Source organism: Salvelinus namaycush, chromosome 1 (genome assembly GCF_016432855.1).
Source record: "Salvelinus namaycush isolate Seneca chromosome 1, SaNama_1.0, whole genome shotgun sequence".
Classification (NCBI taxonomy): Eukaryota; Metazoa; Chordata; class Actinopteri; order Salmoniformes; family Salmonidae; genus Salvelinus; species Salvelinus namaycush.
Window position 1 is genome coordinate 46,243,062 of NC_052307.1, and position 14,198 is coordinate 46,257,259.

Below are 14,198 nucleotides of genomic sequence, written 5' to 3' on the forward strand. Positions count from 1 at the left end.
ATCTGACAACATTCTGAATTTACAAATGCACAGAGCGCACTTTGAGTGCACTCTGGCACTCCAGATTGAATTGATGAACACACACTTCATTCGAAATGCGTTGCATTATCGTCTCAAAAACATCCCCCATCCCCACCCTCCTCCCTTCATCCTCATTGTTTTCAATCTCCCATCTCACCCCCTCTCATCAACCAAGCCCATCATGTCATATTGGGATGATTTGTCTGATGATGCCATCCCTCCGATCTCCCCGCTGGACTCTAGAGTGCTGATGTCATCCAAGTACCCAGATGGCCTGACAGGACGCATTGAGTTTAATGACGATGGTGACAGGCGGTTTGCTACCTATAGCATCCTCAACTACCAAAAGACCAGGCTGGTGCAAGTGGGCATTTTCAATGGCACCCAAGTACGGGGGTTTTTATTAAATGTTTTATGTTACCAGTTGTACATAATACAGTATTTTTAAAATTAAGTGTTACGTTAAGTAATTATGCTTTGGTGCTATCATTTTGTGCTTGTGTTATTATCAAATGTATAAAACCAAGTTGTATGGGGAACATTAATATTTGGGGTGGTTTGTACATAGAGGTGAAATGACTAGCCCAATTAAATTAGCATGCCATATGATTGTTTTGCCATATGATGCCATATGATTGTCTGAATTACTTTTTCCCATTCTAGCCATTCTATTTCTTTGGTTTTGTAGGTGGTGATGAATCCGCAGAGGAAGATCATTTGGCCAGGAGGAGAGACGGAGAAGCCAAGAGGATACCAGATGTCTACCAGACTAAAGGTAGCAACTACGTCCAGCACATGGCCGTAGCCAGGATCTGAGTTTTAGTGAGGTCTGGAGGGGGAGGGGAAGTGGGCTTTATCCCCCCCATTCAATACATTTTTGGAAAGTTTAATTTAACTTAACTCTAAAATGCTATTAGGAGAACAGCAAAAACAAGCAAAAATTAACCCTGCCATTATCACATTGGTTGCTGAAGCTTCATTCACCTCAGTCGATCTACAAAACACATATCCTATTAGCTATACAATTTGCTTCTACACATTAACTCAGCACCGGGATTATCAGTAATCAAGGTAAGACCCAAGTGCAGACTGTGTGAAGTAACAATGTTTATTGTAACAACACGGGCAGGCAAACAACAGGTCAAGGCAGGCAGGGGTCGATAATCCAGAGTAGAGGCCAAGGAACCTGACGGCAGGCAGGCTAAGAGTCAGGACAGGCAAGGGTCAAAACCAGGATGATGAGAAAAAGAGAGACTGGGGAAAAGCAGGAGCAGAGACTAACCGCTGGTTGACTTGAACAAAACAGGTATAAATACCCAAGGGAAGATGGGCGACACCTGTAGGGGGATAGAGACAATCACAAGGACAGGTGAAACAGATCAGGACATAACAGGGATTAAAAACTATAGTTGAATATGTACAAAGGGATCTGTTAGCATAAAAAGTATTTTATTAGGGACCGATTTATATTCACTGAGGGGGGGGGGACTGGTCAACTCAAGGTGTCATAAAAAAAACGTTGATATCAACTTTTCCACTTTAGCATGCTTTATGGGCCAGAAGGTTGAGGGTTCGCTGACCATTGCGGAGAGATCACTCTCCCTAACTGTTTCATTACACTATGATCAGAAGCAGCTGCAGACAATGATTTTCCACATTTTGATGCCATATTTATAATTATATAAAATATATGCAACAAATTGTCCCGCCAACAGGTTTCTGTGCCAGTGCACCACACAACCAATGAACAAAGGATATTTTGGGCACTTCAAAATGACGATTTGCCTGTTCAACACCACAATAATAGACTATGTCAATCTCGACAAAAATAAAAATACATCCCTCCCTACTAGGGCTGACCCAATTTTGGTCGACTGAGATGTCTTTAGTTGAGCAATGGCAAATATATATATTTTTCATGGTGCACAATACATCCGCCTGATTCGCGCCTGTCTCGTGGACTAATCTGTTGCTGAGGCCGCGGGGATGGGACAGTCCATCACTCTAAGACATGTGCTACTGAAATTGCATATGGTTATATTATGTAAGAACAATGGTGCAACTAGGGTTGCAAAATTCCTGGAACTTTCAATAAATTCCCCTGTTTTCCAGCGTGGCAAGTCCGAACCCGGCCCAAATCAAGTGCCGTGGGGCTCCCTCTTGAGTCATTTGGATTGATTGATTGATTTCAACAGTTAAAAAAATACATATATAAATATACAGAAATATTTTTTAAGTGACCGAAATTGCACAATAACGTCTGGGACTTATTTTATTTTACATAAATACATATACAATTACAGAGATACAGACAAAAAAATGCTCAACCTCCAGATGAGTATTAGGGGGGAGTTTAAGTACAAATCTTGTCAGGTCTGTAGCTTATTCTTTAGATGTTTGGGGCTGCTGGCGAACCATGATGTGCAGGCATAATTAATGTGACACGGGACTAGTGCACTTGCCAGAGTCTTTTGGGTGTATATAGCTAGGTTTCCATCCAATTGGCGACCGAATTTCATGCAAATATTCTAAAATCTGCATAAAAACAATATGCACATTTCAGAGTTCCCTTTAGGAAAATGTGGCACCAGACAACATGACAGTAAAGATTTTAATTTACCAGACATTTGAGAAATTTACCGGACATCAATATGCATTCAGAACCGACCTGGCGCAGCCAACAAGGGATATTGGCCAAATTAGACACATTTACGTGTCCTTAAAAACAGATTATAACAAATTATAAAAACACTATTCATTGGGCTACGATGCACATGCAAAACTTCACAGCCTATTTTTTCGTTTTTTTTTTAGGCTACTTTCCTAGAACAATAATTGTCCCCATCAAGGTTCAGCTGTCAGAGATTGTAGCTCTAAATTCATTAGCGTTTTGCATGCATAGGCCTATAGGCTTGCCCACTGTATGATATTAATATAAAATATATTAGCATTTTGGCCTACTGATGGTTTGTCACAAAAAAAATTGTATATAGGTATAGCGATTGTGTCTACACTGGTATTGGTATGTTCGCTCTAACCAACAGCTTGCAGATACAGTGCAGGTACAGCCTACTACATGATGAGATTATTATGGATAAAAGTACGAGATCATTTCTATTTGTCAAATGGCAGCCAAGCATCGATCCTCATTTCGCCAGAATAAAACCCTAGATATTTATTGAAAGGAGCATCAACATCATCACTGTGCACTTTCACCACCCTGTGAAGTTAATAATACATTATTTCATCTGTAGCCTAATAAACTGCCTGCTTTCTCATGATGTGACATTTTTTTATCCGACATGTTAGGCTACTTTACTCACATTAAAAGGTTGGATGGAAACCTGGTTAATGTCAAGCCATTTTGAAGATGCTGGAATTTATGTTTGTGATGAACATGTACAGGCCTACAGGATACTTTTGAAGAAGCCTACTCAGATGAAAAATGTGTGACTGGTTGTGTTTCTGGCACATATAAAAGGTAATACATTTTAAAAGTGTAATTATAAATATTAAGGCCATATTGAAGCTTTAGCTTCTATGTGCGCAAAGAATAGCCGCTCGGATTGGAGAGGAGGCAGAGCGTGTGTTAAGCTCTTCTGAATAAATTGGCCTGCGGGAGCATATGTGGACACATTATTATAGGATGACTTGGGAGAATGATGATCTGCAACTGACAGCGCATTCAGAATCAGAAGTAAAAATACAGCCAGACTGACCTGCTACTGTGCCTTATCCAAATTGAATGAAACATATAAATCACAATCTGCCATTATTCAACTGACATTTTTACTGTAGCCTAGAGTAGAAGTTAGTACTCGCTTGAAAACAAGAATGAAAGGATTCATTGCATTGTGGTGTTGTAGGCTAGTCTGCAATTATATTGCCCCAAAACAAAATCAATAGGGGAGCTTGTTGAGCTGTTTGTCATGTCTGCTTTCCTGCGCAATGATGCACCTTGCATCTCCACTGCCTTTTAGGTATTCCTATTTGTTCTTGTGGTTTCATATTGAAAATGTATGCAGCTTTGAATGCTTTTATGTGTGGTATGATTGCTCGTTAGCCTATACCAGATCTGCACAAACGATCCACCTAGCACTATTGTCACTATGATAGAGGGCAGGATGGATCGTTAGACTGGTAGACTATACTGACCTGTGGTATTGTAAAAGTTAGCACAAGGAAAAAAGCGTAGTGCATAAGGGAACTACCAAAACACCTTGATATAGGGGAGGTGCATGCAAGCAGATGAGTAAATGTGGCTAGTTATATAGTAAAACCTGCAACTAGATCATGTAAACCAGGTAAACTAATGCACTACCCTCCAATGTGCCAAATAAAAAAAACACACAACCCTCCCCAAAGCAAAAAAAATACGTTTGACAACCCTCCCCTATTTTGGAAAACCCTCCCCCCCAGTAAATTGCAATCTGTCCCTTAGCAAAAGGTAAACAAATATGTTTGCTTTACATAACTTTTTTTGTGTGCAGTTTTAAAGATAATTTCCTGCAATACTACACATTTTGCCATGGGTTGGGGAGATTTTTTTTGCAGTTTTAAAAGCAAATTTCCTGCAATTCTACACATTTTGCCATGACTTATGCCATGTTAATATTATATCTAAGTGACAGGGACTAACAAAATCAATGGGGGCCCCCTAAAGGTCAGGACCCCTGGGCACATGCCCTGTGTGCCTGGTTGGTAATGTGGCTATGATTACTAATGGTTTAGATAGCTGGCAAGACTAACTAGACTAACTTGCCAATCTAAAACATTTTATGAGATGGGCTCATTGAGTGACTGTCGGTGAGTGACATACTGTACATCAAGAGAAAAAACAAGTTTAGAAGTTGCACCTACTACTCTACCGCCCTGGTCTTGCATAACTGGGGGTGTATTCACTAGGAACCAAATGGCTAGAAACGGGGAGGGACCTACCTGAATTTGTCCAATTGTTTCTGTTGAAAATGTTTTCTGTGGCAAAAAAAATTGCTACGGTGTGCACTAATGCATACACCCAAGCATTTTGTGCCAAAATGTGCTGGCACCATACATGTCCTTCTCTATTGTTCACAGATAGTAACCATTCATCAGGAGCCATTTGTCTATGTCCAACCCACAACAAGTGATGGAACTTGCCAAAAAGAAAAAACTGTAAATGGACTTAAAGATGTCCAGAAAGTTATATGCACTGGCCCCAATGGAACCATCCCAGGTAATAAGACAGCCACAGGATATACACAAGTACTAGTTCAGTATAGTGTCAGTCTGTATTGGCTGTATATGTTGATTTGCTCTCAATATAATTCTTTTCGGCTGATTTTGTGTTTGTCGTTTGTCCATTATAGGACAGCCTATAGTACCCCAATGCTGCTACGGCTTTTGCATTGACCTCTTGATTAAACTAGCGGATACCATGAACTTCACCTATGAGGTTCATCTGGTGGCTGATGGGAAGTTTGGTACACAGGAGCGGGTAAGTAAGATGATCATATGGTTCTGCAGCTTTAGAACCGAAGCCCCTTGTGCTATGGAATACCATCCTTAAGGTTCAAGGTAATCTTTATTATCACACAGAGAAATGCAGAACATGCAACACTAGATGCAGTGCAGTACTGGCTACATGTGTGAAATGACAATCAATGTGTATTCCTGGGTGTTATCTTCCACCTTCACCACAGTTCATATTTAATGACTTTATTGGGACCCACAAATGACAGACCAGTTCATTCGATTTGATTGAATTTTGTCTGTATATTGTGTAGGCTGCGAAAGGACAATGTTTTTCTAGACAAAATCACCAATTGAAAAACAACAACAACAGATAATGAATGGATATTTAAAAAATTGTCCAGTAGGCAAAATCTTTGCTAACTGCAATAATATAAGGGTACATGTACAGGTTATGTGCATAATGCTAAAGTGCAATTTAGTCCGACATCTTATGTAATTGTAGGATCGCATTCGTGATCAAACCGTTTTTGGCTGATCCAAGCATCAATCAGGTTTGGAAATGTCGATTAAGTATGTAGAGTACAGTGGATGCCCCTCTCTTTCTATATCAGGTAAACAACAGCAACAAGAAGGAGTGGAATGGAATGATGGGAGAACTCCTGGGTGGCCTGGCAGACATGATTGTGGCTCCGCTCACGATCAACAACGAACGCGCCCAGTACATCGAGTTCTCAAAACCCTTTAAGTACCAGGGGCTTACCATCCTCGTGAAAAAGGTATGCTGCTCTTACTCCTGCTGCTCAGACAGGCACCCATTGAAGCTATTGTTTTCTTCCTACAACTATGACCCAGTATAGTACTACTCACAGTAGAGTGAATGAGTCACTGGCTGTTGTTTGACTGTAGGAAATACCACGCAGTACTTTGGATTCGTTCATGCAGCCCTTTCAGAGCACCCTGTGGCTGCTGGTGGGTCTATCGGTCCATGTGGTGGCGGTGATGCTCTACCTATTAGACCGGTTCAGGTAAAACAACGACATGTCTGTGTACAGTAATAACCTGATCACATTAATAATAATATAGGCCTTTTAGCAGCCACTTTTATCAAATGCTACTTACAGTCATGCATACATTTTCATATGGGTGGACCCAGCGGGAATCAAACACATGATCCTAGCGTTGCAAGTGCCATACTTAACCAATTGAGCCACATAGGATCAGGAAATTCCCCATAAATTTCCTATGCCACAGGTTCCCCATGCATTTGTAATGAACAGCTGAAATAATTGTTTATGTCTGTGGCAAGTGAAACTTAACACAACACAGGCACGTGAAATAAAGAACTGCACTGACATCCCACTGGGGACAGACGTCAGCTCAACGTCTCTGACGCTCGTCGGATGTGGCAGCGCTTGCAAACTATTACAGACTACAAAGGGAAGCACAGCTGAGAGCTGCCCAGTGACATGAGCCTACCAGACAAGCTAAATAACTTCTATGCTCGCTTCGAGGCAAGTAACACTGAAACATACATGAGAGCATCAGCTGTTCTGGCCGACAGTGTGATCACGCTCTCCGCAGCCGATGTGAGTAAGAGCTTTAAACAGGTCAACATTCACAGACGGATAACCAGGATGTGTACTCCGAGCATGCGCGGTCCAACTGGCAAGTGTCTTCACTAACATTTTCAACCTCTCCCTGTCTGAGTCTGTAATACCAACATGTTTCAAGCAGACCATCCTGTGCCAAAGAACACTAAGGTAACTGCCTAAATGACTACCGACCCGTAGAACTCACGTCTGTAGCCATGAAATGCTTTGAAAGGCTGGTCATGGCTCACATCAACACCATTATCCCAGAAACCCTAGACCCACTACAATTTGCATACCGACCCAACAGATCCACAGATGATGCAATCTCTATTGCACTCCACACTGCCCTTTCCCACCTGGACAAAAGGAACACATATGTGAGAATGCTATTCATTGACTACAGCTCAACATTCAACACCATAGTGCCCTCAAAGCTCATCACTAAGCTAAGGACCCTGGGACTAAACACCTCCCTCTGCAACTGGATCCTGGACTTCCTGACAGGCCACCCCAGGTGGTAAGGGTAGGTAAGAACACATTCGCCACACTGATCCTCAACACGGGGGCCCCTCAGGGGTGCGTGCTCAGTCGCCTCCTGTACTCCCTGTTCCCTCATGACTGCATGGCCAGGCACGACTCCAACACCATCATTAAGTTTGCCGATGACACAACAATGGTAGGCCTGATCACCGACAACGATGAGACAGCCTATTGGGAGGAGGTCAGAGACTTGACTGTGTGGTGCCAGGACAACAACCTCTCCCTCAACGTGATCAAGACAAAGGATATGATTATGGACAACAGGAAAATGAGGACCGAGCACGCCCCCATTCTCACTGACGGGGCTGTAATGGAGCAGGTTGAGAGCTTCAAGTTCCTTGGCGTCCACACCAACAAACTAACATGGTCCAAGCACATCAAGACAGTCGTGAAGAGGACACGACAAAACCTATTCCTCCTCAGGAGACTGAAAATATTTGGCATGGGTCCTCAGATCCTCAAAAGGTTTTACATCTGCACCATCGAGAGCATCCTGACAGGTTGCACCACTGCTTAGTATGGCAACTGCTCGGCCTCCGAGGGTAGTACATACTGTACGTCCCAGTACATCACCGGGGCCAAGCTTCCTGCCATCCAGGACCTCTATACCAGGCGGTGTCAGAGGAAGGCCCTAAAAATTGTCAAAGACTTCAGCCACCCTAGTCATAGACTGTTCTCTCTGCTACCGAACGGCAAGCAGTACCGGAGTGCCAAGTCTAGGTCCAAGAGGCTTCTAAACAGCTTCAACCCCCAAGCCATAACACTCCTGAACATATAATCAAATGACTACCCAGACTATTTGCATTGCCCCCCACTCTACCTACATGTACATATTACCTCAATTACCTCGACATTGGTGCCGCCGCACATTGACTCTGTACCGTCAATTCAAAGTGAATTCAACAAAGATTTGAACCTTGTCATTGGATTTATGTTGATTACTTTTTGCATATCCAATCAGTTTTCCACATTGTGTTCAGAAGGAAAAATATTTTTGTTGTTGAAATTAAGTGGAAACAACGTTGATTCAACCAGTTTGTATCCAGTGGGATAGGTTGGAGGTTTGGTGTCTTGAAAGAGACCTGAGCTCACATGTGTCTTGTGTGCACCGCAGCCCATTTGGAAGGTTTAAAGTGAATAGTGAAGAAGAAGAAGAGGACGCCCTCACCTTATCCTCCGCCATGTGGTTCTCTTGGGGGGTCCTTTTGAACTCCGGGATAGGAGAAGGTAAATATCAACTGGCCTAAGTCTATGTATGTGTCTGAAATGGTACCCTAATCCCTAGATAGCACCAAGTGAACTACTGTATATAGGAATAGGCTTTCACTTCAGATGCAGACTACCTCGTAGAAATTACATACTGTATAGAATATTGTAATTTATTAATAGAAACATACAGTATATAGTAATTCAATAGGATCTTTGTAGATTACCTATTCAAGTGGACATTGAAATTGGCTGCTGTTAACTGAGTGACTATGTTTGTGTTTGTGATTGTGTTTGTAGGAGCACCCCGGAGCTTTTCAGCAAGGATCTTAGGTATGGTGTGGGCTGGATTTGCCATGATCATTGTGGCATCCTACACAGCCAATTTGGCAGCCTTCCTAGTGTTGGACCGGCCTGAGGAGCGCATCACCGGCATCAATGACCCCAGGGTGAGCACACACACACACACACTAAGGGTGATTTCACACTTGGTCCTTTTCAGTCAATTTTTTTGAACTCGGTAATGAAAGCAGTAATTTTTGGTGCAGTGTGACCTCAAAAGAGTCCCCGAATTGAACCGAACTGAAACCATCTCGAGAGGTGGTCTGGGTTCGGTTCACTTGAATTCCGTGGCGCATTTGCCTTTTTTAGGGCAATGTGAACACAAATCTCCCCAGGTTCACTTGTCATTATTCCTGCACCACACACTAGACTACTGCCACACCATTTCCCCTGCCATAACCCTTCACATTGGTGCCAAAAAAAGAGAGAAGGCGTGTAGGTTCGTGGACAAAACATGTGCTGTTTTTGGATATTGATTAAGGATTATCAAGGATTCACAGAAATTCCAATATGTGTGTTATTACTTCAAGATTATTTGTTTGCAAAATGTCATCTATAGGCTAAGAGCTGTTTATTCTATTGTGGGGTTTGAATTGTGTGTGAAGACAACAACATATTTGATGAGAATCACAACATAGGGTACAAAATATTGTAGCTCTTAAAGGGGCAGTAACCTAAATTGGGTATACCATTTTTCATCAAGGATCTCTCTGTACTTTGCTCCGTTCATCTTTTCCTCGATTCTGACTAGTCTCCCAATCCCTGCTGCTGAAAAACATCCCCACAGCATGATTCTGACACCACCATGCTTCACCGTAGGGATAGGGCTAGGTTTCCTCCCGATGTGACGCTTGGCTTTCAGGCCAAAGAGTTCAATCTTGGTTTCATCAGACAAGAGAATTTTGTTTCTGATGGTCTGAGAGTCTTTAGGTGCCTTTTGGAAACTCCTAGTGGGCTGTCATGTGCCTTTTACTGAGGAGTGGCTTCCGTCTGTCCACTCTACCATAAAGGCCTGATTGTTGGAGTGCTGCAGAGATGGATGTCCTTCTGGAAGGTTCTCCCATCTCCACAGAGGAACTCTAGAGCTCTGTCAGAGTTACCATCGGGTTCTTGGTCACCTCCCTGACAAAGGCCCTTCTCCCCCAATTGCTCAGTTTGGCCGAGTGGCCAGCTCTAGAAAGAGTCTTGGTGGTTCCAAACTTCTTCCATTTAAGAATGATGGAGGCCACTGTGTTCTTGGGGACCTTCAATGCTGGAGCAAAATGTTTTGGTACCTTTCCCCAGATCTGTCCCTCGACACAATCCTGTCTCGGAGCTCTACGGACAATTTCTTCGACCTCCTGGCTTGGTTTTTGTCAGTTGTGGGACCTTATACAGACAGGTGTGTGCCAAATCATGTCCAATCAATTGAATTTACCAGAGGTGGACTCCAATCAAGTTGTAGAAAAAAGATGATCAATGGAAACAGGATGCACCTGAGCTTAATTTCGAGTCTCATAGCAAAGGGTCGGAAAATACCAATGTAAATCAGGTATTTCTGTTTAAAAATAATAATAAATTAGCAAAAATAAATCAAAATCTGTTTTCGCTTTGTCATTATGGGGTATTGTGTGTAGATTTTGGAGGATTAAAAAAAATTCTATTTTAGAATAAGGCTGTAATGTAACAAAATTTTGAAAAAGTCAAGGGGTCTGAATGCTTTCCAAAGGCACTGTAGACCCCGATTAGCTCTTCCTCGGGTCCAGCAACATTAAGGCAGTTTTATACAACTAAAAACAGATTTCACAACACATTAAGTGTGTGCCCTCAGGCCACATGTGTACGTGTGTGTATAGTGCGTATTTTATCATGTGTGTCTTCACAGTCCCCGCTGTTCCATAAGGTGTATTTTTATCTGTTTTTTAAATCTGATTTTACTGCTTGCATTAGTTATTTGAAGTGGAATAGAGTTCCATGTACTCATGGCTCTATTTAGTACTGTGCGCCTCTCATAGTCTGTTCTGAACTTGGGGACTGTGAAGAGACCTCTGGTGGCATGTCTTGTGGGGTATGCATGGGTGTCTGAGCTGTGTGCTAGTAGTTCAAACAGACAGCTCTGTGCATTCAACATGTCAATACTTCTTACAAATACACGTAGTGATGAAGTCAATCTCTCCTCTACTTTAAGCCAGGAGAGATTCACATGCATATTATTAATGTTAGCACTCCATATACATTTAAGGGCCAGTCGAGCTGCCCTGTTCTGGGACAATTGCAATTTTCCTAAGTCCCTCTTTGTTACACCTGACCACACGACTGGGCAGTAGTCCAGGTGTGACAAAACTAGGGCCTGTAGGACCTGCCTTGTTGATAGCATTTCCTATGAAGGCAGAACAGCGCTTTATTATGGACAGACCTCTCCCCATCTTAGCTACTTTTGCATCAATATGTTTGCATTGTTCAGATATAATTACAACATACACTGAGTATACAAAACATTAAGAACCAGGCGCACCGGTTTGTGTCAAGAACTGCAACGCTGCTGGGTTTTTCACACTCAACAGTTTCCTGTGTGTATGGTCCACCACCCAAAGGACATCCAGCCAACTTGACACAATTATGGGACGCATTGGAGTCAACATGAGCCAGCATCCCTAGGAAGGTGTTCCTAATGTTAGGTGTACTCAGTATAAGTGTACCGTAATCAAATGAAATAAATTAAAGTACCATAATGTTTAGCAGGCATTAGTTTGTATCAAGTATGCTTTGAGCATTTGGTCTGGATTGGTGTCATTGCATGCCTGTAAAGGTTTTCTTCCAGGGGTGAAGGAGAGGACCAAAATGCAGCGCGGCTAGTGTTAAACATGTTTAATACAAACACAAGTGAAACACTACAAACAACCTACAAAATAACAAATGTGCAAAACCGATACAGACCTATCTGGTGCAGAACACAAACACAGAGACAGGTAACAAACACCCACAAAATCCCAACACAAAACAAGCCTCCTATATATGAGTCTCAATCAGAGACAACGACTACCATCTGTCTCTGATTGAGAACCCACACTAGGCTGACATAGAAACAGACAAACTAGACACACAACATAGAATTCCCACCCAGCTCACGTCCTGACCAACTAAACACATACAAAACAACAGAAAACAGGTCAGGAACGTGACAGAACCCCCCCCTCAAGGTGCGAACTCCGGGCGCACCCCTAAAACTCAAGGGGAGGGTCTGGGTGGGCATCTGTCCGCGGTGGCGGCTCCGGCGGTGGACGAGGGCACCACTCCACCATTGTCTTTGTCCACCTCCTTAGCGTCCCTTGAGTGGCGACCCTCGCCCCCGACCATGGTCCAGGAACCTTCACCAACTCCCCTCTACAATAGAGGAGACAACTCAGGACAGAGAGGTAGTTCAGGACAAAGAGGTAGCTCAGGACAGAGAGGTAGCCCAGGACAGAGAGGTAGCTCAGGACAGAGGGACAACTCCGGACTAGTGGCAGCTCCGGACTGAGTGGCAGCTCCGGACTGAGTGGCAGCTCCGGACTGAGTGGCAGCTCATGACTGGAGGGCAGCTCATGACTGGAGGGCAGCTCATGACTGGAGGGCAGCTCATGACTGGAGGGCAGCTCATGACTGGAGGGCAGCTCATGACTGGAGGGCAGCTCATGACTGAAGGGCAGCTCATGACTGTAGGGCAGCTCTGGCAGCTCCTGACTGGCTGGCGTCTCTGGCAGCTCCTGACTGGCTGGCGTCTCTGGCAGCTCCTGACTGGCTGGCGTCTCTGGCAGCTCCTGACTGGCTGGCGTCTCTGGCAGCTCCTGACTGGCTGGCGGCTCTGGCAGCTCCTGACTGGCTGGCGGCTCTGGCAGCTCCTGACTGGCTGGCGGCTCTGGCAGCTCCTGACTGGCTGGCGGCTCTGGCAGCTCCTGACTGACGGACGGCTCTAGCGGCTCCTGACTGACGGATGGCTCAGATGGCTCGTGGCAGACGGATGGCTCAGATGGCGCTGGGCAGACGGATGGCTCAGACGGCGCTGGGCAGACGGATGGCTCAGACGGCGCTGGGCAGACGGATGGCTCAGACGGCGCTGGGCAGACGGATGGCTCAGACGGCGCTGGGCAGACGGATGGCTCAGACGGCGCTGGGCAGACGGATGGCTCAGACGGCGCTGGGCAGACGGATGGCTCAGACGGCGCTGGGCAGACGGACGGTTCAGACGGCGTTGGGCAGACGGGCGGTTCAGGCGCCGCTGGGCAGACGGGCGGTTCAGGCGCCGCTGGGCAGACGGGCGGTTCAGGCGCCGCTGGGCAGACGGCATACTCTGGCCGGCTGAGACGCACTATAGGCCTGATGCGTGGTGCCGGAACTGGAGGTACCGGGCTGAGGGCACGCACCTCAGGGCGAGTGCGGGGAGGAGGAACAGGGCTCTGGCGATGCACTGGAAGCCTGGTGCGTGGTGTAGGCACTGGTGGTACTGGGCTGGGGCGGGAAGGTGGCGCCGGATATACCGGACCGTGAAGGAGGACACGCGCTCTTGAGCACCGAGCCTCTCCAACCTTACCAGGTTGAATGGTCCCCGTAGCCCTGCCAGTGCGGCGAGGTGGAACAACCCGCACTGGGCTATGCAGGCGAACCGGGGACACCACCTGTAAGGCTGGTGCCATGTACGCCGGCCCGAGGAGACGTACTGGAGGCCAGATACGTTGGGCCGGCTTCATGACATCCAGCTCGATGCCCAACCTAGCCCTCCCAGTGCGGCAAGGTGGAATAGCCCGCACTGGGCTAAGCACGCGTACTGGGGACACCGTGCGCTTTACCGCATAACACGGTGTCTGACCAGTACGACGCCCTCTCACTCCACGGTAAGCCCGGGGAGTTGGCTCAGGTATCCAACCCGGCTTCGCCACACTCCCCTTTAGCCCCCCCCCCAAGAAATTTTTGGGTGAGCCTCTCGGGCTTCCAGCCTCTCTTACGTGCTGCCTCCTCAATCCAGCGCTCCTGGGCTGTGGCTGCCTCCTTCTCCTCCCAAGAGTGGCGATTCTCTCCCACCTTTGC

General features: G+C 45.4%; 1 protein-coding gene across 3 annotated transcripts in view; it reads left to right on the top strand.

Annotated features, from left to right (window-relative positions):
* grin1b (glutamate receptor, ionotropic, N-methyl D-aspartate 1b) overlaps window positions 1–14,198 on the top strand; it is a 51,802-nt gene that overhangs the window by 25,220 nt on the left and 12,384 nt on the right. For all 3 annotated transcript variants that reach the window (XM_039003512.1, XM_039003520.1, XM_039003527.1), the window contains 8 exons: window positions 265–409; window positions 710–796; window positions 5,098–5,236; window positions 5,370–5,497; window positions 6,087–6,251; window positions 6,382–6,500; window positions 8,722–8,834; window positions 9,114–9,262. In XM_039003512.1, the coding sequence (XP_038859440.1) occupies window positions 265–409; window positions 710–796; window positions 5,098–5,236; window positions 5,370–5,497; window positions 6,087–6,251; window positions 6,382–6,500; window positions 8,722–8,834; window positions 9,114–9,262 (1,045 nt within the window). The remainder of the gene's footprint in view (window positions 1–264; window positions 410–709; window positions 797–5,097; window positions 5,237–5,369; window positions 5,498–6,086; window positions 6,252–6,381; window positions 6,501–8,721; window positions 8,835–9,113; window positions 9,263–14,198) is intronic.